We start from the raw sequence: 21712 nt of genomic DNA on the forward strand, positions 1-21712 counted from the left end.
AAAGTCTCTGGGCTGTGTTGGAAACTAAACCCAAATTAAAAAAAAATTACATTTAAGTATTTTTCATGTAAGTTTAAGTTGTCATTATTATATAAAAAAACATTCTCACTCCAAATGCCATGTTTCCTTTTCTTCTCACATCTTTCATTTGCACTGTAAAACACAACAAAAACAGAGCAACAGTAATAATTGCATTTTTAGTCAAAAGACATTTCCTAAGTCTATCTTCAGAAGCTTTGAAAAAGATAAAGTGGAGTGCAGTTTCATTATAACTGCTCCATAATCCTGTTTACAGAATGAAAAATATGACAGTGTTTAGTATGAAGCAATGGAAGCTGGAGTTCATTTGGCTGTCTTGCATTATGATTGTGTGAATAATTTGAAAAAATAAGGTTGTAGAGAGAGCAAGAGATAAAATATGTCTACTATAGAAATTCATTAAAAATGAAAAAAGAACACGAGATAAATATTTATTTGAATACAAATAGTCAGGATCTTAAATTGACAGAAAAGAAGGGCTAGCTGATTAAAGCTCAAACTAGATTTTATTATGCTGCTGAAATGTTTCCAGAAAAACATCTAATACATTTCACCTCACAGCTTTCTATTGACAGCTATTTCTTCCAAGTTAGGTCAGGTTTATCTGTAGAGCAGCTATAAAAGTATAATACAGTAACCAATTATTAAACACCAACAAAAAAATCCATTCTGTCAAAATCCATCATCAAGCAAATATACATTAAACATACTGATCAATGTTCCAGTTATCATGAATCAAAGCCAGCTCAAAGGATTTTACCCTTGATTTAAAGGAACTTTGGGTTTCAGCAGTTTTGCACTTTTCTGCAAGTTTGTTCCAGATGAAAGAAGCATAAAAACAGAATTCTGGTTCTGTTAATGCAGAGCTTAGATTTTGAATCACCAGATTTAAAACATGCATTTAATATATGGACACTGAATAGCATTTATTAGAATATGACTTCACGGTGGAGCAATGGGAAGCACTGTTGCCTTGCAGCAAGAAGATCCTGGGTTGTGTCTGCATGGAGTTTGAATTTGCATGCATGAGTTTCTCCAGGTACTTCAGCTTCCTCCCACAAATACATGATTATTAGGTAAATTAATCTCTCTAAGCTGTCTTTATGAATGTGTTTGTGCATGGTTGCTTTCCTGTGTGAACCATGGTTGACCTGGTTTCTCATCCAATAACTGCTGGAAATGGGACCCAGCACCTTGTGGCCCTGCACAGATAAATGGGTATAAGCAATGGATGGATATTGGAATGTACATTTAAAATAAAAGACTGGTTCATATTTCCCTCAATATTTATATATTTTTCAATTTCAATGTTTAAGGATAGAGGTACTGGATAATTTTGTGGATATTTTTGGTATTTCCCTGTAAAATGTAAATACTGTGAGGTGTAATTGAAAAGCAGGTTCTGTGATCTGTTTTGATTGAATTCTTCTGATCCACACATACAGCAATTTTCCTATTGGTGAAGGGCAATCTAGTCAAAGCAAATGCCCTTTCAATTCCATTAGCAGTTGCATCCGCCTCTTAATGGAGAGTAAAATGGCACAAGACCTTTGTGCAGTACTTACACAATGAATATGAAAAGACTTTTACGAAGCCTGCCAAGCTTTGGTGAGTGCAAAACGGCTTTTAATTGTGTCCTGACTCTGTGTTGGAACATTATGAGCAGCCTTCAAGGCTTGTCAATTTTGTAATCAAAAAAAGATATTTTCAAAGCAGCCACCATTGTGCAAATCTAATTTCTTCTTAAAAATATCTGCACTAAAAATGGCAACAAGTGTTTAAGACACATGGAGCATTGAGAAGCCAGCTTTAGAACGGCATCAGGCTCTAACACAGTGATGTGAGATCCAGTAGATCTAATGAAGAAACAAACCCACGTGAGATAAATTGTATTTTCTGACAATTCTACAATAAAGTGCATTTTTCCATTAACACCGGTGTCATAAATCTTTACTAAGATCTCGTACATCTGAAATCAGAGTACTAAAGCAAAGTTAATTTCTAGGTGCTGTTAATGAAAAAAATTCAGATGCTCCATAAAGCAATAGCTTTGATAAGACGGGGAAGCATCATTAAGCTGGGAATGAGTCTGTCATTTCAGTCTTGGCATGCAGTATTAATCACAAAGGTCCTTTTTAAAGTATGTTACTGATGGAGATGATGACAAGCTGACGTTGAGGAATTATGCAAAGGAGGCATCCGTCTTGATCTGATTTCAAAGCAAAGCTCAATAAACCTCACAGCTGTTTCATCCTCCTTCCCAGTTTGCACATTAAGGGCCAGCTTAATTCTCTCAGTCTTGATGGAAAACAATGCCAAGCTTTCTTAAAAGACTCATTTTTTGTGTGCCTATTTCTTATAAAGGACAGTCAAACATAATGTATGCTTGCCAGTGGGTAATGCGAATTAAAGTGGCAAAAGCCCATATTTATCATGGCCTGCCCCAGTGGCTTTCAGACATCCAACTCTTGCAGTGAAGTACACAGAGAATGAGCACTGCTACTGCCACATTTTCCCTTTGAGTTACCTGGAATCACATTGAGCTTCTCACTTACAGGTTTTCATCATAGCGAGACCCTGTGCTGAGTAGAAAACTGTTTGTCAGAAATTGGATTCAAACCTACACCTTAAATTGGAGACCAGAAACCATGGCGCCTGACATCACTCAGACAGGCTGTCACCTACTGTGTGCAGGGAAATTGAGTACATGAAGGAAATACATGGTGTTACGACCCGTACCTTTAAAAGAAACGTGTCCACCATGTAGGCAAAAGGCCTGAATTAAACAGATGAATAGTTGAAGGGCAGAACGTGAATATGCAATTAAAATGTTGACTGTGATATTAAACTAGACATGTGAAGTACGAATGTATATGATTGATATAATCCTTAAAGCCACAGAATGTTTGCATAATGTATTACTGAAACTCCATGAGGAGTAACGATTTACATTTAAAAGCTTAAAAGGGCAAAACTTGCTGCTCAGTCGGATCTTAAAGCCGGAGGTTCTGATGTGCAGGATGATAAGTTATGTTCTGGTGCATTTAGCCCAAAATGGAGCCATCTTTTTATATTCCTAAAGCTTTTTCTTCACATTCAAAGCAGGTATGAGTATGATATCACAAACATTCAAAGAAAAAAATCTAAAATATGATCTGCTACCTACCAAAAATGGCTGCAAATTTTTGAATATAATATTTTAGACTTATTTTAGTTCCTCTAAAGTTTACATATTTATGTGTTGCGTCGATATGCTGCGTGTTTGAAAAGCACATTCAGGTTCCTAAGGTGTTTGTGCAAACAATCTTGAGCAATAAGCTGATTCTTGACCAAGATTGGCCAAAAATGTTATAACTGTAAATTATTACAGTAAAGTGTTATCAATGACATAATCTGCCAGTGAAACAACTATTTTATTTTTTATCAATACTTAGGAATTATTTACTTAAAACAAGCTCCTGTATTTTGCTGAAAAGATTCCTGTAAATTAGTTTTGTCTGATTTCAGGGATGCTGTGACATCTACACTAGAAACTGTGGTTTTTGCAGTATACCCCAGAGAAAGATTACAGTTTTTAGTGCTGCTTTGCGTATCTGGGCATACAGTACTTACTGAGAAGTCACACTCCAACATTATAGTGAGATTAAATGCTCAGATTTACTGCATGTCACATCTCACTCTTAGTGTGGGAGTCTTAGTGTGTGTTCAGAGCCTGGTCTTCAGTGTGTCCTCAGCAACAAAACAGCTCATTTCATGCAACAGTTCAAGACTTTTAGCGTCTCAGTTCATCATGTAGTGTCTCACAGTGAAAGCCTTCACGCTCTATTCCCATCAAACATAATGCACCTGTGATGCAAACTCTGTTTTTTGTTGTGGCTCTGAGGCTTGGCTGCACTGCATTTTCAGGCTCCTGGGGCCACAGCAGACAAAACAGGGGCAATCGAGATGCTGAGATCAATATGTAAACACTGAGATGAATGGATACAGTTTTGTTCAATATCTGCCATGTATCTTTATATGTAATGGCTTATGGGAATGTAGGCTGTTTTCAGAGACTTTTTATTGAATATGTTGGTATGAAAAGAAAAAAGAATAAATACCAGAGTTTCATAAAGAAAATAATTTTAATTGAATTTTGAATAGGATGAGCACATTTTTCTCGCAACAAAACACTTTCTGAATGTCAGTATCCTCCCTCACCTTAATCTTCTTGATTTTCTTTAACCAGTTTCTACCACACAGTTCAATTTTCCATCTCTGTTACTGACTGTTGTATGAAAACTGTTGCTGCAGGAAGTGAAGCTGGGTCCTGCAGGCTCCTGCAGTGCCATTCAGCCAGGAGGAAAAACTAAAACCAGCCAGAGTTGGTAGATAACTTCCATTTCCATCAGCCTACTAAGCATTTTTCTAATAGGGCTCCCAACTCACCCAGGAGCTGAGTGGATGTCTTGTATTCCTTATCACCAAGTCATGGCACTCTTATATTTTTCAAATGCCAGCACTGCAACTGATCTCTGGTAATTCATTCTTAATTTAGATATCAGCATTGGCTTTGAACACGGTGGCGTGGGGTGCTGAAGGGATCATGTTTGATTGGGTTTGATAAAACTCTAATCACAGTTCACAAAAAGGAGGGAAAAATAACAACCTTCATTTGCTTCTGATGATTTTGCTTTTATGGAATTTATGGCCCCATGCTGCTGCTGTGTAATTGCAGTCAGGACGTAATTAATCTTTGATTGGCCTTCTGCACCAGAGCTGTGGATTCTTGTTACTCCCTTTTCTGTCTAGCAATCTATTCATCCCTGGGTCTCGCAGGAGGAATATACATGTGGTGCTGTACAAAATAAGTCTTAACCACTGGAACCATTCTTATTTTGTTGGGATTTTATTATGTAGACCCAGATAAAGCAATTCATATAGAAGAAAATGTATGTATTGTCTTCAGGTTTTTCACAGGTATGTAAAATGTATGACATTTCTTTTCCCTGAAATATTCAAAAACCCAGTTGCCTTCGGAAATCTCCTGATTAATAAACATAGTTCAATTGTGAATAATTTAAATCCAGAACAGGATGTTTTGTGAAGGCTCAAGGTTTAAGAGAACAAACAAGCATCTTGGAGGTAAAGGAAGACAGAATGATTCAACAACTTCCCAACCTCTGAAATCCTCACAGATCTCTGTTCAGTCCATGATTTCAACAGACATGGACATCCAGCTAAACCAATAGACTGGGCAGAGTCACAGAAACTCTCATGACTGTGGAGGAGCTGCAGGGATGTGTGCTCAGGTGTAAGAATCTGCCGAGAGGGAAATTATTAGAGTTGCAGTCCAGTTCTCCTTTATGAAACAGTGGAAAGAAGAAGGTCACTGTAAAATAAGACACTCTCTTTTAGATTTGACCAAAATGAAACCAAAAGTTATTGTCTGATACAGAAAATGCTACGAGCCTGATCTACAAAAGATTAGCATATGATTATTTAAATGAAATGCATTATTATTATCATTATTTTATTAGGACTTTCTACTTCATTCTTTTTTATTGATGCTCCATTTTCTGATACATTTCATGACAACAGCCAAGAGCAAATAAAAAAAAATCCTCATTTAAAGACGCAGTCTGCACCACTTTGGCAATCTTTTTTTTTTTTTGTTCACACAATTTAGCACTCCTCATTTGTAAATCAGGCCATATATTTGAAGAAAAACATTGCATGTTACTCTGAACACCATGGTGAAACATGTTGTTGGCAGCGTCATGCTGTGGGGATGTTTTTCCTTAGTCAGCACAGGGAATCTCTTTAGAATTGCATCATTGAATGTTTTATAAAATTTCATAAAACTTGTTTCTTCTTTCAATGTGATAAAATAAACAAAGTTTCAGGAGGTTTAAATACTTTAACAGTTCAACGTCTAAAAAGCCTTTTTACCCAACACAGCTACAGTATAAATTACTCACACAATATAGTATAATTGTCAGAGACTATTTCTACTCCACTGCTTCTCATGCTACGTTTTCCATCCTCCTATATTAAACATTAGAAAAGAGTCCATATTGGTACTAATTGGTTGCCCGTACAGAAGCCTGAAGGTTTTTCCCTCTAAGCAGTGGAAATGATTGCCTTGCTCCGAGTGGCATTCATGTTTCCTTCTAGCTGTGTGGTACCAAACGGCTCATTTGCCTCCACTGAACAGCTCGTTTCATGCACAGAAGGGCACTCTGAAAAGCCGAGGCGCACACACACCCACACACACACACATGCAAGACACAAGGACACAAACTGCACAGCCATTAAAGGACCCCATTCCAAAACAATAGCTTGTGTCCTTTCAGTGAGTTGCTCTCTGCAGCTGGCAGCACGGAGCAGATTTTTGGTCTTTGCAGACACACACACAGACGCAGACAAACACCTGCGGAAGCAAAGGTTAAATCATGCGCTGACCTTCAGTGTACATATTTGCTGTAAATCTAAACTCCTTTAGGCTTTGTAAAAATTCAGGCTGTCAATGCAAAAACAACAGAAGCTCCTTAAAACAGCACAGCTCCGGGCTTTCTCAATATTCTCCAAGCCTCTGTAAGGCAGGAAAGATGATACCCATTTGGGGCTCATTGGAGCAAATCAGAATTGTCAGCACTGTGGGTTTTTACCTTTTAAACAGGAAAGATGGATAGATAATCACCACATGCCATTCTGGGGGCCAATTACACAGCTTTGTGTGAAATTGGAAAATCTGTTCTTTCAGAGCCCTAATGGATGTTCTGGTCATTAGTTATTTGAGAGTCTTCTCTGGCTGTAATCAAACGTGAAGCATTGCGTTAAGCGCCCATAAAGGAACAGCTGCCTCTCTAAGTGACCTTCTGCTTAAGAGAACCCAACTGTCAGCCGTGTGGTGTTTTGTGACAATTATTATGTGTGTCTTCATAAAAACAGACTCTTTTTTTGCGGTGGTTGCATCTCATCTTTATGTCTTGCTCTTGGTTATATTTGCTTTTCTTGGTCTGTTAAGTTGCCATAAGCCTGTCATGTAGTGTATAGAAGGTATGCATACCTCAACCATCTGTCGTTTCTCAACTCTTTTAGCATATTCAATCAAAACAAATGCACAGTTTTAATTTCACTTTTGATTTACCTAAAGAATATGTTAACTGATATTCTCTTGTCGCTCTCTCATGTTTCTGTCTAGGTGACAATCTGACTAGTCAACAGGCCCCGCCTCCCATCCCACCTGCCCCGCCCCCACATAAGCAGCACCCGTCCATCACCTCCCTGAGCCGCAGCTCACTGGCCAACCAGCGGAGCCCGAGTCCACCACCCACAGCCGGCCTGGCGGCTGACTTGCAGAGCACGGCGGAATGCGTCCAGCTGCAGGACAGCTGGGTGCTGGGCAGCAATGTGGCGCTGGAGAGCAGGTGGGTGACCCGCAGCGACCACCAGCACAATCAGATGTCAAATTCACTGATTCAGAAAGCAGAATGATGCCCAACAGATGAGCTGAAGCAAGCTTTAAGTGTAATAAATGTCTTTTCTCCCAACTCGGTTTCAGTCAGTGCCCCCAAAACCCATCCTATCAAATCTTATAGGATTTTAATTAAACCCTTTGGGAGAAAAAGACTCACTTATAACTTTGTTTTACTGCTTTACTCTAATTTTATAGTCTGGCTCACTTTAGATGCTTTAAATCTCTAACCAGCAGCATGTTTGATGTGTTTCTGAAACACCAGATAATTTATTATATTTCTAATAGTTTTAGTGATGAGTCGTGACTGAACCCACAATTTGCTTTTGTCATCTGAAATAATTCAAAGTAACAACCAAGCCTTAAAGTACTGGAAGAAAATGCACTGAACATCATGTTCTTGATAGACAGCAGCCTCTTTGTAGTCACTGTGGTTTTTTTGGTTTTTTTACTTTAAGAAATGTGGATACAACACATTCTCGTACAGATGATGTTGGTCATTTTTAATAGAAGGAATTAACAGGATCATTCTCATAATGATTTGAAATATCTATGAAAGACTTCTGTTCATGTCTTGCTAGTTTCGCACAGCAGAAGACATTTAACCCAAATAACCTCAATTATAGCAGCAAAATACAACACTCAGTGCAATTGTGTTCAATATAAACACATTTCACTTGTTTACAATTAATTTGATTCAATTATTTTAGAAGGCTAAATGTTAAAAAGTAGGTTTTAAGAAGCTTTTCTTAATTTTGTCTATAAGTTTTTTGCTCGACAACTCCTCAGTTCAAAGCAGAACTTCTTTTAACATCCAATCTGTTTTCTCAACTTTTTTTATAGCATCATTTAGCATAGTTGTTTTCTGTTTCAGCATCCATAAACTCTTCTCTTTAGTTTTCACCCTGTGACAGCTCATAATGTACAGCCAGGGCTCCCAGTTTATCAGATATATTTCATGTCTCTCTCTCTTAGCCAAATCAGAAAAAACTGCTGTAAATAAGTCATTCATGATTTATGCTCATCATTTTGCAATTCTAAAAGTAGCATGCATGGACAATTTTGCAGCATTTGAGTCAATTTCAGACATGGCTAAATGTGGAAAGTGCAATCAGGAATTAGTATAAACATCAGTCTCATTACAACTTCAATCATCAAAGTACTTTTTAGGATTGTAAAATATAGGCAGACTTCCAAGAAGTGGAAGAAGAATTATAGGTGGTTTAAAAAAATCTGAAAACTGTTGTGTGCATTTGTTCCCTTTGATGCCCTTAAATTACATGGAGTACTACCTATTCCCTTCAGAAGTCAGCTAATGGGTAAGAGTGTAAATACATCTTGTGAAAGGAACTGCAGCCAAGAGCCTGAGAAGAACTCTGGGGCCTTGGCTCACCACAAGTCTGACTTTTAAGATTGATGGTTCACAGGAAATGTGCTCAGATGAGATTAAAAATAAACTTTTACCTTAATAAAATGCTTTGTATGAAGGAAAATTAGATCCGCACATTAAACTAATCACCACTTCTAACTGGTTAAACATGGTGGTGGCAGCATCATTGCTTTTTCTCAGTATGGACAAGGAAGCAGGCAGGACAATGATTGATGGTAGATCATTTAAATATAGTTCAGTACTCTAAGAGAAACCTGAGGCCTAAGATGTGAGGCTATAGTGGACCTCTGCCTATATTTGCAGTCCAGTATTTGTGCCTTCATCTCTTCATGGATTTTTCTGTAACTTAAAATCAATTGCAAAAAAATTGTCTATTTGCAGATTAACCCATGTCTAAAAGATTGGAAAAAAATCAGCTTGGGAAGCTGAAATCCCTGAACACGAAGCTTCTTGACACACTATTGGCTGCCATTTGCAAAGCAGCCAATCCCGGAGCATTGCTCATTTTCAATGGCACTAAGTAGTTGTATCCCCAAGACTGAAGATAATTCATACTGTAGAGCTAGTGCAAAGACAATTTCCACTGTTTGTATTAATGTATATTAAGGTATATGTGTGGTTTGAACTATTACAATGACAGTTACAAGCCTCTAAAGTACTTTAAATTGAACCAAAGAGCCTCACTGGAAAACATTTTCTAATTGTCTGAATATGACTGAATTCTTTTTTTGCTTTGTTTGCGGATTTGTGTTGGTCTGTAGCATAAAATTATAATACAATTTGCAATTTCTGACTGTAACATAAAAAAAATTAGGTTGGTAAGAGTACTTTTGCAAACAACTGCAAATGACAGCAAAAAAGCAAAGAGGCTTTTAGCAGATCTGCAGCGGTTCATGTTTTAACCACTGGATTAAAGCGCCTTAAACTCAATTTGTAGTAAATAACATATAACTAGAATAATGACTCTTTTAGCCTCTTTTAAACTGGCAGCTTGTGTGTTACATTTTATCAACATGAACAATAAAACCAATCTCAGAAACTACGCTGCACTACCTCACAGTTCTTGTATTAAAAGCCTTTCCATTAGTTTGTGGCAAATAGGCTCAAATTCTATTAAAAGGGATGGATGCTTTCAGTTGGGGGGGTGGAACGCACAAAAAGCAACACCCATCCTTTATAGCTGATGATTTTATTAATGTTTCATTGTCACCCCTCCAAACTGGAATGGTCATTGAAATGATAAATCACTTTGGGATTTAAAATATTTAGGGATGGCTTATTTTTAAGCCAATTTTAAGGAGCAGTTCTCATCAAGTTAAACTATTACACCACAAATTGGGCATGACATATTATAGCTCCTGCTGCGTTTGATTAATGACCACAGTGTTCACTGATTTTTCTGCTTTTTGTAATCACCTGCACTTAAGGGCTGATTACTAGACATAAGACCAGCTCACAGTGAGAAGGAGAGTTCATGATTAGTGTGAAGTATGGGAACAGCAGAGAGCTTGCCAGTTGAAATCAAAGAGTCTATAGCTTAACGAGAATCTAGGTAAGCGGATTTTGTCTTATATCACAATCTGCTGTGCAAGATTCTATTTAGTATCTCAGCCAAGTTGTTTCTCCTGAAATATTAGATATATCTCTCCTAATCAGCAAGCTTAAAATATCTTGGCTAATGAAGTGCGGAGCACGGCGCTCTGACTAAGAAATAGCCTCGACTAGATGGATTCCAGCACAATGTTTCCCTGCCAAGGGGTATGCACCCTTTCATGATTGTAAACTTCGACTGGAGCAGCACAAAGTCTCAACTTCTTAAGATCTGATGGAATCAGCTGGGATGTGTGGTGACAGTTTTGCTTTTCCAGGAAGATACTGTAATTGAATACTAACCGTCCAGTGACCTTGAGCTGTCATAGCTGTATCGACAAAACAATATGTACACACCTATCATCAGCCGAGGCATAAATCACTATCACCATGGTGGACTCTAAATCAAGTGCTTGTCAGTGGGTGGGAACCGAGGGCTGCTGCGAACCAACAGGGCCAAAAGGGAAGACCCGGTTCAGAACATAATTACAGATGTCATGAAAACCACCAGGTTGGGAAATGTAAACAGAAGCTCAAGAATGTACTCATTAGGCTGCCCTCAGGGGGTTTGGGGCAGCAAAGTCCAGGCAACAGCATCTGTGTGTAGAGGATAGCTGCAGGTACCTTGGGGAGGTGAATCTCATTTCGGTCTCCAAGAGTGACACAGACTTTATTTCTCATGCAGCTCTGCAGGCCTGCTCATGTGTGCACACAGTAAATTATTCCGTACAAGGGATTTGATTAAAAAAGTGTCAAGAATGAATCACAATGTTATGATCTTGCCTAATATATTTCCTGTGATATGACGACCCCTTTGAAAATAAAACACTCATTTGACAGCTTTAACTACTTTTACAGCAATTAGCAGTAATGAAATATGTGTGTGTAACCTCCCCTAGAAGTGTTGGTCTTCAAAGCCCGAGTGCGCTAATTTAACTTGGTACCAGCTAGCTTTCAGTGTTCTTTGGAAGTGTGAGACATTCTGCACTGTTTTACCACTGATCATTATTTTATGGTGATTGATAAAAGTCACTAATCTTGCTGCCAGGCAGCTTCTAACATAAATTTGTCTTATTTTCTCTCTAGAGGTACACCCAATAGTTCAGGAGAGTTGAACAAAACAAACATCGACTTCCACAAACGCATCTAACAGGGATTTAGTGATCTATGCAGGTTACTGCTAGAGACAATATCAGGTTCATAAGAGTGAGAATGCAGCTGTTTAGCAAAACATCTTGTACTTTTCATCAATCTCCAGCCATATTTTAAAGAATCTGTTATAAATGTTCTCATCTGTACATTTTGGTTCTCTTGTTTTCCTCCTTCTAAAGAGATCTTAATACAAAGAAAGCATTGGAAAAGCTCCGTTTTATTTTTTCACAAATAAAGCTTTAATGATTCTCAAGCTGTGTTTTAAACAATCTCTATTAGGGTTGTCACAGTGTAAAATTTTATTATGATGATTATTGTGTGCAGACTCATCAAGGTTATTAATATTCACACAGTTTTGTTAAAATGGGTTTAAATATGCAAAACGGATTACTAGACAGTGAAGCTATCATGATACGAGTGCTAATATTTGAATTTTCATGTCATTAAAAACAATGTAATCTTTTCTATATGTGCAAAATTATAATCTAAATTCTTTAAACTGGTGATTGTAATACAATAGAGATTTAATTGTTGGAAATAATAAAAAGGATTCCAACAGTTGAATGTAAATCTGTTATGATAGTAATCAGCTGTTTCTGGTGTTTTTCTTGCTACAAAATCAGCAAATTTATGAACTACATTTTATAAAATGACATCACAGACAGATTACAGCATTTATGGATCTTGTGTTTTTAGTATATTAATACAGTAACACTAACCGGCAGAAACATTATCATAAAAATCATTAAACAGGTCACAGTTTCATTCCAAATCTCTTTGTAGTTTTATCAAATTCAGGTTTGCTGCGTCTGGAATTACATCATCATGGCGCATCTGGTGAAATGAATTATTTGCATGCGCAAGATTAATTAATGAATAGAGCTAAAACTGCCTAACTCAAGTTGTATCCAAGCAGTCAATTGTGAAGTCAGTATTGTTCATAAGAGACACATGTTCAATATTATGTGCAGCTCAAGACAAGGTGTTTTGAATTTTAAACTTGAAAAGATGAAATCTAGATTCCCTAAAAGTTCGAAAGGGTGCTTAAATTCAACTCAGATAAGCTAACAGTTAGCAGCTAACAGCTAAAAGCCAATTGAGGCCACACAGCTGATAAATCCTTTATGTCATCTTTTTTATTCATTTATTTACTGATTCTTTTGCAGATTTCTCAAGATGGTATACAAATAATTGAAAGGTGATGGTTGGGTCAATCAAACAGTGAACTGAAGAACTACTTCCTTTGTAAAAGTCTGAAACATGAACCCATAGGGAAGAAAATAAAGCACTTATTTTCATATCATAGCCTTAAAAAAGGATCAAAATGGATCAGAAAGCATGATCTGAATCCCATTCTGAGAGCAACTAGCTTTACTTTAATGAGAACTAATATTGTGTCTACATATGGCAATCTATAGTCCTACTTTCTGATATGAACTTGATATAATTCCATGAGATGAATCTAAATTAAGTTTTATTATTTTATTTTGAAACCAGTGAGTCTGAGAAGTAACATTAGGCTGAGCAGCGATTCTGCTTGATATTGCCAACCACTGAGGAGACATTCAGATGTAAAAAAGGAAGGAGCACATTTAATTCACCCTGCAGGTTTCTCTCACTCACCACTCAGCTTCACCGAAATAGTTTTTTGTGATGTTTTCAATTAGATATTCCATTGAATTTCTTTGTATAATGAAGTGCCATGCCTTTGTCTGTCTCCCTAGATACCAATGCACATACGGGGCAATTACTCTCCAGCAATACTTAATCCTTTGTTTTTAAATAGTTTATACGAGTGGGAGTGAAATTCGTATTTTTAATGCCATTACCTTGTAAGAGAGAAGCTCCAGAGTCTATGTGCTGCACTGAATAAATTAAGGTATGCATCTGCTGCTACATTTGAATGTCCTTTGGAGCCCACTTCAACATTTTCTGCTCCTAAATTCAATGAGATTCAAATATGGCCGTCGTTATGATATTTCAGAATCAGTTCTTGAAGGCCTTGTGAGCCGCACGCTGCCGTTATAAATGTATTGTCAATCCTCATTGGATTCACGTGTCAAAGGAGTCCCTCGGTGAAATGAAATTATGTCTCAGCTCTAAAATCATTGCACGCCACAGTGTCCCACAGACAGTTCATTTTCCTGATGGAGAATGTGCTGGGATTGTTCTTGAGGGTGAGAAAGAATGGGAGTGGTAATTCAAGTACGTGGCATTTGCTCTGTGTCTGTGCGTATGTGTGGACATAAGTGTGTGGTACGCACATGTAAATCATGACTCAGTCACGCTCCACATAAGAGGGAGGAAATTGAACTTTTTTTTTCTGCAGTGTATGTCCACTCACTGTGTCATGATTGCACCAGGACTGATTAGTCATGTGTGAGATACCAGCCAACTGGCCCTCTGGAGCTGAGAGGAGCTCAAAGTGTTTGCTGGTTAACGGCCAATGTGGATGGTAGAGTAGACAAAGTAGTAATCCTCAAGATGTAGTTTTTTTTGTATGTGTTTGCCTTCTTATTTATTTTTGCCAACATCTTTAGTGCCAAGCAAACACGTCTCTGCCACTTTCAGAGTTCTGCAACATTTTCTATTTATTTTAGCCAGCTTTAGAAACTGTTACTGCTGCTGTTGATGCTGCATATCGTCTATAAATATAAATTATTTAGCTACAATTTGAAACAGTATAAAGATTTTTAAAACTCAGTGTGGGATAATATAAATAATTATTCACATAAACAGTTATTACACATTATAGCGGAATAGTCCCCACCACAGCTGTCTCTAAAAATTACTCCAAGGCATAATTGTGCTAGAATTAGACTCCCAAGTTTGACTAAAAATATTCATTATGCATAACATCATGAACACTGATAGATACATGCTGGCAAATGTTAGTGGGTAGATGCCATTAGGCAGCAAGTGAGAATGTTGTAGAAAAAGTTCTTGTTTGTGAAGAAGGAAAAACAGGCAACTGTAAAGATTTGAGGGAGAATGAGAAGGAGCCAGATTCTGATGGGAAGATGATCGAGGCAGAGCATCTCTACAACTGTGGTTGTTGTGGAACGTACTCCGTCTGCTGAGGTCAGACTACCACAAGAAGTCCAGAGAATGAACAGTGTACATGTTGAAATACATCGTACTTTGTAGCTTGTTGTCAAATACGTGCTCGCCATTGTATGCAGTCAAAAGCACCAACCAAAAAAAAGTGAGCACCAGGACTGAGCCACAGAGCAGTGGACGAAGGTGGCCTTTATCGATCCAGTGGAGCATCTGTGGGATGTGATGGACAAACAAGTCCAACCCATGGAGGCTCAAACCCCCAGCTTACAGGATTTAGAGGATCTATGGCTGACATCTTGGCATCAGGACACGTTCAGGGGTTTAGTGGAGTCCATGCATTAATATGTATGGAGCAAAGAGAGCAACTAATCTCCAATTCTTTTAACTGTTTTTGCTCCGTCAGGTTTGGACCCCAAAAATCTGATCATTTACTGCAGCTATAAAGTATGTCAGTTTTTAATAAATAAAATTCATTACTGTACAATAAGTAATTATAAAAAAATACAATTATCAAAATTGTAAAATTGCAAAGCTACCTATGTCAATTAACAACGCAGTCTGAAATGTTTAGTTTAACAATTCCACTGTTAAACTAATGTGAAATGAAATATAGGTAGACAGATTTGGCTCTCTGTTTGGCAAGAAATTAATCAGTTTTGACTCTTTATTGCCTTTACTTAATGTATTATACGTACATTCCCATTAGCGATTTATGAAAGTGCTTGCAGCTTAATTAATAGTATATCTAAAATCTATTTATTAGGCATTTATAAGGATGACAAATGACAAATATTTGAAATAATTAGAAATTTTTTCCTCCATTTTATTACCTCTCAGGTGACAAAGGTTGCTTACTTTCAACTTGATCTCTTCAGTCAGACATTTTATAGCAATGGAGGGAAATTGCAAAAGCAGTGGAAACTGTTGCGTTGCATTGCAGTATTCAGATTGACTGCAAGCTACACAGACCAACTGGTCTGCAGCAGGAAGATGAGAACCCACTCAAATGTCCTGCATTCTGGGTCTGCTGCAATAAAGCTTCTCAGCGTTTGTAGAACCAGGATCCCAGAAGCTATTTTCCAGCTAAACCTATAAACTTTTATATAAGCACTTTTATATGAGCATGTGAAAAAAAGGACCAAGACTGTTAGGTGTATCACATGCAATAAATCAATCTGTTTTTTCAGGTGTTGACGGGGTTGGGATTGCTCCATTTTATAACACAATCAAGCACTCTTGCATGGCTCAGTGGATTAGGGTAGTTTAAGGAGGTAGTCATAATGATATGTCCAATTACAGTATGTGCTCAACAGCTAAACTTGTTCTGTCAAACACAATCAGAGTTATTAAAAATGATAAAACCCCACCTGCAAATAATCCGAGCCATCATGGGTTGCCCCCCGCTGGTTTCCTTGGGCAGGATGACACTGAAGAACAATCTGAAGGTGCAGAGCGAGCAGCAGCATCACAGCACCTGCTGGCAGACCCCCTGTCAACAGGGCAGGTGGTGCTTTGATGAGGAGACCACTGCGACAGCAAGTGTGAAAACAAGTCACTGCAATGTCAAATTACATCTGTGGTCATTTTTAAGGCCATATTTAAGGCAACCTGATTATTCCAGCTCTCACCTTGGATTTCTAGGGCTAACTCAGAGCACTGGTGAACATGTAGATTACACATTCTGAAGCGCTCCATCCTCATTGTTTCTTATGTGCTCTCTCGTCCCTACAGCTGGAGCTTAGCCATGGACACTTCCACCCACTCCGTGTTTAGTCTTTTGTCCTCTTTGAGCATGTTTTAAATGTCATCATGATGACAAGCAATGTTGTGAGTGCAGAGGAGAGCAGGCCGGCTGCCGCCTTTGTGTTTCAGGCTCCTCAATGGGACAGACAGGCGTGCACACCAACACGCCGCCATCTCACCGACACTCAGGCATTCATTCTCAGCCTCACACTCTCCTCATTGTCTCTCTTCCTTCTCTCTCTCTTGCACTCACAACACACCACTGGCAGGATTAGCATAGTAATGTGCCATGTTGCATCACACTGACTGGAATCAATTACAGCCGGTCATCCAGTGTCTATAGCAGAAGACATTTACACTAGTCTGCTGTTTGTTAATCATGTCCAACAGGAGTTTATCTTTAGACCCCTTCAGTCTGCATTTTAGAAAGAAAAGACAGAGGGGTAACATGAAAGCCATCAACATGGGAATTACTTTAAATGTCAAGTGTAATAAATGTCCAAAAAAGAAATTTGTCTCAGATGCTGGAGCATAAAGATTTTCTCTCATTCACTGGTGTTCTGGTATGAACACCCAGTAGTCGTTTTCAACAGTGCATATTTTCTGAATTTAACTTGTTACATGTCTGGTGCATCTGTAGTATCTTGTAGTGCCTTGCAAAACTATTCCAACCTTCTGAACTGTTGCCTATTTTATCATATTTAAACCACAAACGTTGGATTTTCAGCTTCAAAACCTAACTATTTGTTGGTCTATTATCTTAAATTCCAATAAAATACAATGACGTTTGTGGCAGCAACATAGAAAAAAGCAAACTTTTTTGACTGGTATGAATATTTTAAGACACCCTATGTGTAATATTTCTTTATGGTATTATGTTGTTTTTTTCTGTTGCTCAAGTTCAGCTGCTTTAGAATTGAAGACTGTAAGAGAATAATATATTCATAGCATTGCTTAAATAAGATTGTGCACAGATTTCACTGCATCTGTTCGCAGGCAACACTGTTTCCACACTATCTACCCAGAATGCATTAGGTATTCACCTTCCTTAGATAGAGTACAGTTTCTTCTTGCACATGTGTGCACGAATCCGTGAGTCTGTCTATCTCATCAGATTGCATCTACTTACACTTAACTCCCCAGACAGCAGGGTCTATTTGCCTGTGTGTCTGACTGCGCGTCTGCCGCCGCCAACATTGTGCAAGTTTTGACCTCAATTCATACCGAACTTCATATTACGGAGTCGGGCGCTGCAGCTATAGCACGGATTGTTCTAGAATGAGTTATCAGAACTTTTCCTAGTTGCAGATGGCGGCTGCATTGTCATTCCATCTGTGTGGCATCGTAACCTTTAAATGGAATCCCTGTCTGATCATAACGGCACGTGTCAGTCAGGGGCGTCGAAGAGCTCATCTGACATTTGTTCTTTTAGTCAAGAATTGATCAGAACAGATTTTACCTCAGAGGGAACCTCACAGGAGACAAACAGCGGCTGAAATATCAGCTGCAGCACCGAAATGTGAGCGTCGTCTCATGGTGAGCACGCAAAAACAACACACTCCTCTGATGTGGGAAACTTTATGAAGAAAATCCTTTTGCACTGAAGTGTTCTGATGACAGAAACAGAGCACTTCAGGAACATTCAGAGTACTTCTAGTTATTAAGTGCAACTGCACAAAATTTCAGCTTTCTGCTTTAGATTTTCCACTCAGTTTGTCAGATTTCAAGCTCTTTAGTAAAGAATCACTGCCTTTACAAAGATTACATAGATACCTCACAGATGCTGCACAAATAATTGATGAACAAACAGGCTTTATCAGTATATTGGTAAGTTTGAATTTGCAGTTACCCTGGCAACCTCTTCTCTCAGAATCATAAAACCCTTTACCCACCAAAGTAAGGAGAAGTGTTATGTAAGAATTTTGGAAGTACAAAATAATTAAGATGTTAGTGGAGCAAAGAAAGTTTCAGAACTTTCAGAACATCATGTTCATTGGTCTAACTAGGTTTTTATATAAATATAGTTTAATTCTTTGTACCTGCTTTTTCTTCACAAAAGATTTGTTTTTTCATTAAACTCTTAAAAAAAACTTTAGTTTTGTCACCAACATTTAATTTGACTCAACTTATAGTTTGAGCCAATCAGTATTAAATACGCTTGATTGATCCCAGAAAAGTAAAAAAAAAAAGAAAACAGCTTTTGACACTTAAAAACCAGATATACTGCATTTTCTGTTCCTTTGACCAATTAAGAAAAGCCCAGATATTTATGTCATGACTTTGTAAGCTTCTGCTTGGATCATTTAAAGGGGGGGTATAAGAACAAAATCTCCTATTTTGTTCTTTCTATATGTTTTATGTTATTAACTCATCAAAAATATACCTTGACAGTTGCTTTGGCTTTTTTCCTGCATGTGTGAGGAATCCTTGAATCTCCCCTGGCGGCCATTCAGGCGCCTGCAGCAGCAATCAGCAAACACCTGGTGGAACTGTGCATCCGCTGAACTGAACATACAGACTATTTCTCCGTCCAACGCTCGTGTTGTAAATGGTAAAATGAGAAGAATTGTTGTGACATGCTGAAGGCGGAGGGTTGGAAAAATTAGGAGCTTCTTAAAGAGACAGGCACCAATTTCAAGGCATCAAATTGTCAAGTCAACTTTCTGGAGGCACATCTGTTTATGTTTTGTTAAATTTCACCCCAAACACACTGCTTACTCCAAACGTATAAACGAAATGTGGATGTCCAGCAGCCACAGATTTCAGAAAATAGATGCTTTGTTTTGGTACAAAATGAACAAGAACAAAAGCAAAATACTGCATTAAATCACTGGTTGAAGCTGGTCAAAGGGTGTCATTAGTGTAACTAGTCCTGCATCAACATGGGCTGAAAAGCTGGTCATTGAGGAAGAAGCCACATCTCCAAATACAAGATAAAAATCCACAATACAGTTTGCAAAAATGTCCCAGGTCATTTTGAGTATTTTTTGAGACAGCTCCTGTAATCTGTGTTGAATATACTTGTAATAATCACTGTTATATTTGCAGGAAAAAGAGATAAATTTAAATGCAACTCTCCTAACTGTGAGGTACGACAATAGCAGCATCATGTTTTGAGGGTTTTTTCTGCAGGAGTATGATTCGATAAGAACACCTTGTAACATCTCACAAATTTAGTGATTAGAGTTGAGAAGTTGTGTGAGAGGAAAGTATTTTGCAGAACTGACCAGTTACAGAAAGGTGTGTCTGGAAAAATGGATTAAAGTTACTGCAAACAAAATGTTTGACCCAACTTTAAAAATCCAATTCCTACCAAAGGCTAAGAAACTTTATGTGAACTTGTGATGCTGGATAACAAGCAGTGCAAATAATAATAATAAAAAAGTTGGATTATTTGGTTCACACCAACTAACATAAAACATCAGGTATATTCTGTTTAATGGCGGAGAGAGAAAAAAAGTTAAATGTATATTTATGCAGTGAAAATGTAAATACCATGTATGAACTATATATGATTATTTAAGTAGATTCTGAGACTTGTGACCTCTCTACATTCTGAAGGACAATGTTGAGCTCCGGCCCAAAGTGTTCCAGTTGAACAGGCAGAACCGTGATGGAGCCAGAGAGGCAGCCTTAGGTGGAATGTGTGCAAGAGAGCATGTGAAGTGTTCATGCAGAGCAGCCTCTCCTGAATAATAAAATAACCTTAAACAATCCATTCATGATTGTGTTTTAGGATTTTTTTATACTAAAAAAGACATGCCAGTTCTTTTGTTTGCTAGCTTTTACTTTTAGGGTATTGTGTTTTGCACTAATGATAAATTCTGTTTCACTGTTCCTGTCTTTTCAACTCACATAAGCAATTTGATTACCTGCAAAAGAACAGTGAGTGTTCATTTAAACCTTTTGTTTGGAGCTTCTAATTATTTCAGATATAAAAACAATACTAAAAAACAAGTGTGAAATCATACATTTGTCTAGAATTTGGTTAAATATAAAGGAAAAAGCAGTATAATAATACAGCTGCAGACTGGTATAATATCTGCAAACCGTGGTCAATTTGTCCAATTTCCCTGGCTGTCCCCATAAGCCGGAAGGCATTTGGGTATTAATCTCTAAGTAGTGGCAAGTGTGGCAACAAGACTTAATTCATTTACTTAAGAGCTTTTCACGTGGGGTTTAAAAGTTAATAAGACGATCACTCTGTGGTGTATTTGATTAAACCCTGTTAATTACCCCAGGTATAATGGGCTATTAGCAAAGGCTCGGTTGTAAAAGGGCAAAAGTGAGATTATTGTTTTTATGAGGTACTTTTGGTCCACCTTTCTCAGTGTCTGGATAAGATTGGATATTAGATTAAAGCTGATATCCTCCTGCAGAGCTGCTCATGTTGGAGTCTTTGAGTGGTGTTAAATATGTTCGAGTTAATCACTTTTATTAAGATTTTAGCAGCTTAAACTGATTCGTAACTCATTTAAGCTATTAGGATCTGAGTTAATGCTAGAGAGCAACCAGCTTTTAAATTCATAAGATTATAATCTTCATTTTCATTTTTGTTTCAGGCACTTTCTATTTAAAACGGGGACGGGAACCACACCGTTCTTTGGCGCCACAGCTCCCGGTTACACCATGGCAACAGGAACCGTTTACTCCACGCCTGCTCGCCCTTTACCCAGAAACACTCTGTCCAGGGGGGCTTTCAAGTTCAAGAAGTCACCTAAACACTGTTCCTGGAAATGCACTGCCCTGATCGCCGTGGCCGTGGCTGTGGTGCTCTCCATCATTCTCTGCTACTGCATAGGTAAGGCTCAGAGGAGATCGCAGCAGCTGTAACGTTTGGCAAAAGTTAAAATTTGGTTGCACTGCACGCATGGGAAAGTTTCAGGAAAGGTATTTGCTTCCAAGAATCTGACAGCTATTAAAACAGCTTTGGAATGAAAAAAATCCAAAGGTTGACCTGCTTCCTCCCAAAACTTTAAATGAGTGTGAAGCAGAGTTTTGCTTTCATCTCAGTCATGGACGGACATCAGGGTCCTTTTTCTTCAGTCCTTCTATCAGATTTAGCACTTTATACAAAAGTATATACACCCCTTAAACATTCTTAACACTTGTAATTTCTGAAAAGTGTGGAATACATGGCATTCACCTCTTCACCCCTCAACCCGACTTTTTCCACATGGCATGTCTCCTCAACACAGCTTACAAACTGGACTTCTTTTGGCTTTCTTTCAGGGGTATTTTCTCCTTTCCAGTTTTCCATTAAGACCAAATTTGTAGAA

General features: G+C 38.0%; 1 protein-coding gene across 2 annotated transcripts in view; it reads left to right on the forward strand.

The window, feature by feature from the left end:
* si:dkey-237h12.3 (teneurin-3) overlaps positions 1-21712 on the forward strand; it is a 185390-nt gene that overhangs the window by 68166 nt on the left and 95512 nt on the right. For both annotated transcript variants that reach the window (XM_044126705.1, XM_044126706.1), the window contains exons 4-5: positions 7226-7451; positions 20996-21234. In XM_044126705.1, coding sequence (XP_043982640.1) covers positions 7226-7451; positions 20996-21234 — 465 coding nt within the window. The remainder of the gene's footprint in view (positions 1-7225; positions 7452-20995; positions 21235-21712) is intronic.

This window comes from Gambusia affinis, linkage group LG09 (assembly GCF_019740435.1).
Source record: "Gambusia affinis linkage group LG09, SWU_Gaff_1.0, whole genome shotgun sequence".
In the NCBI taxonomy this organism is placed as follows: Eukaryota; Metazoa; Chordata; class Actinopteri; order Cyprinodontiformes; family Poeciliidae; genus Gambusia; species Gambusia affinis.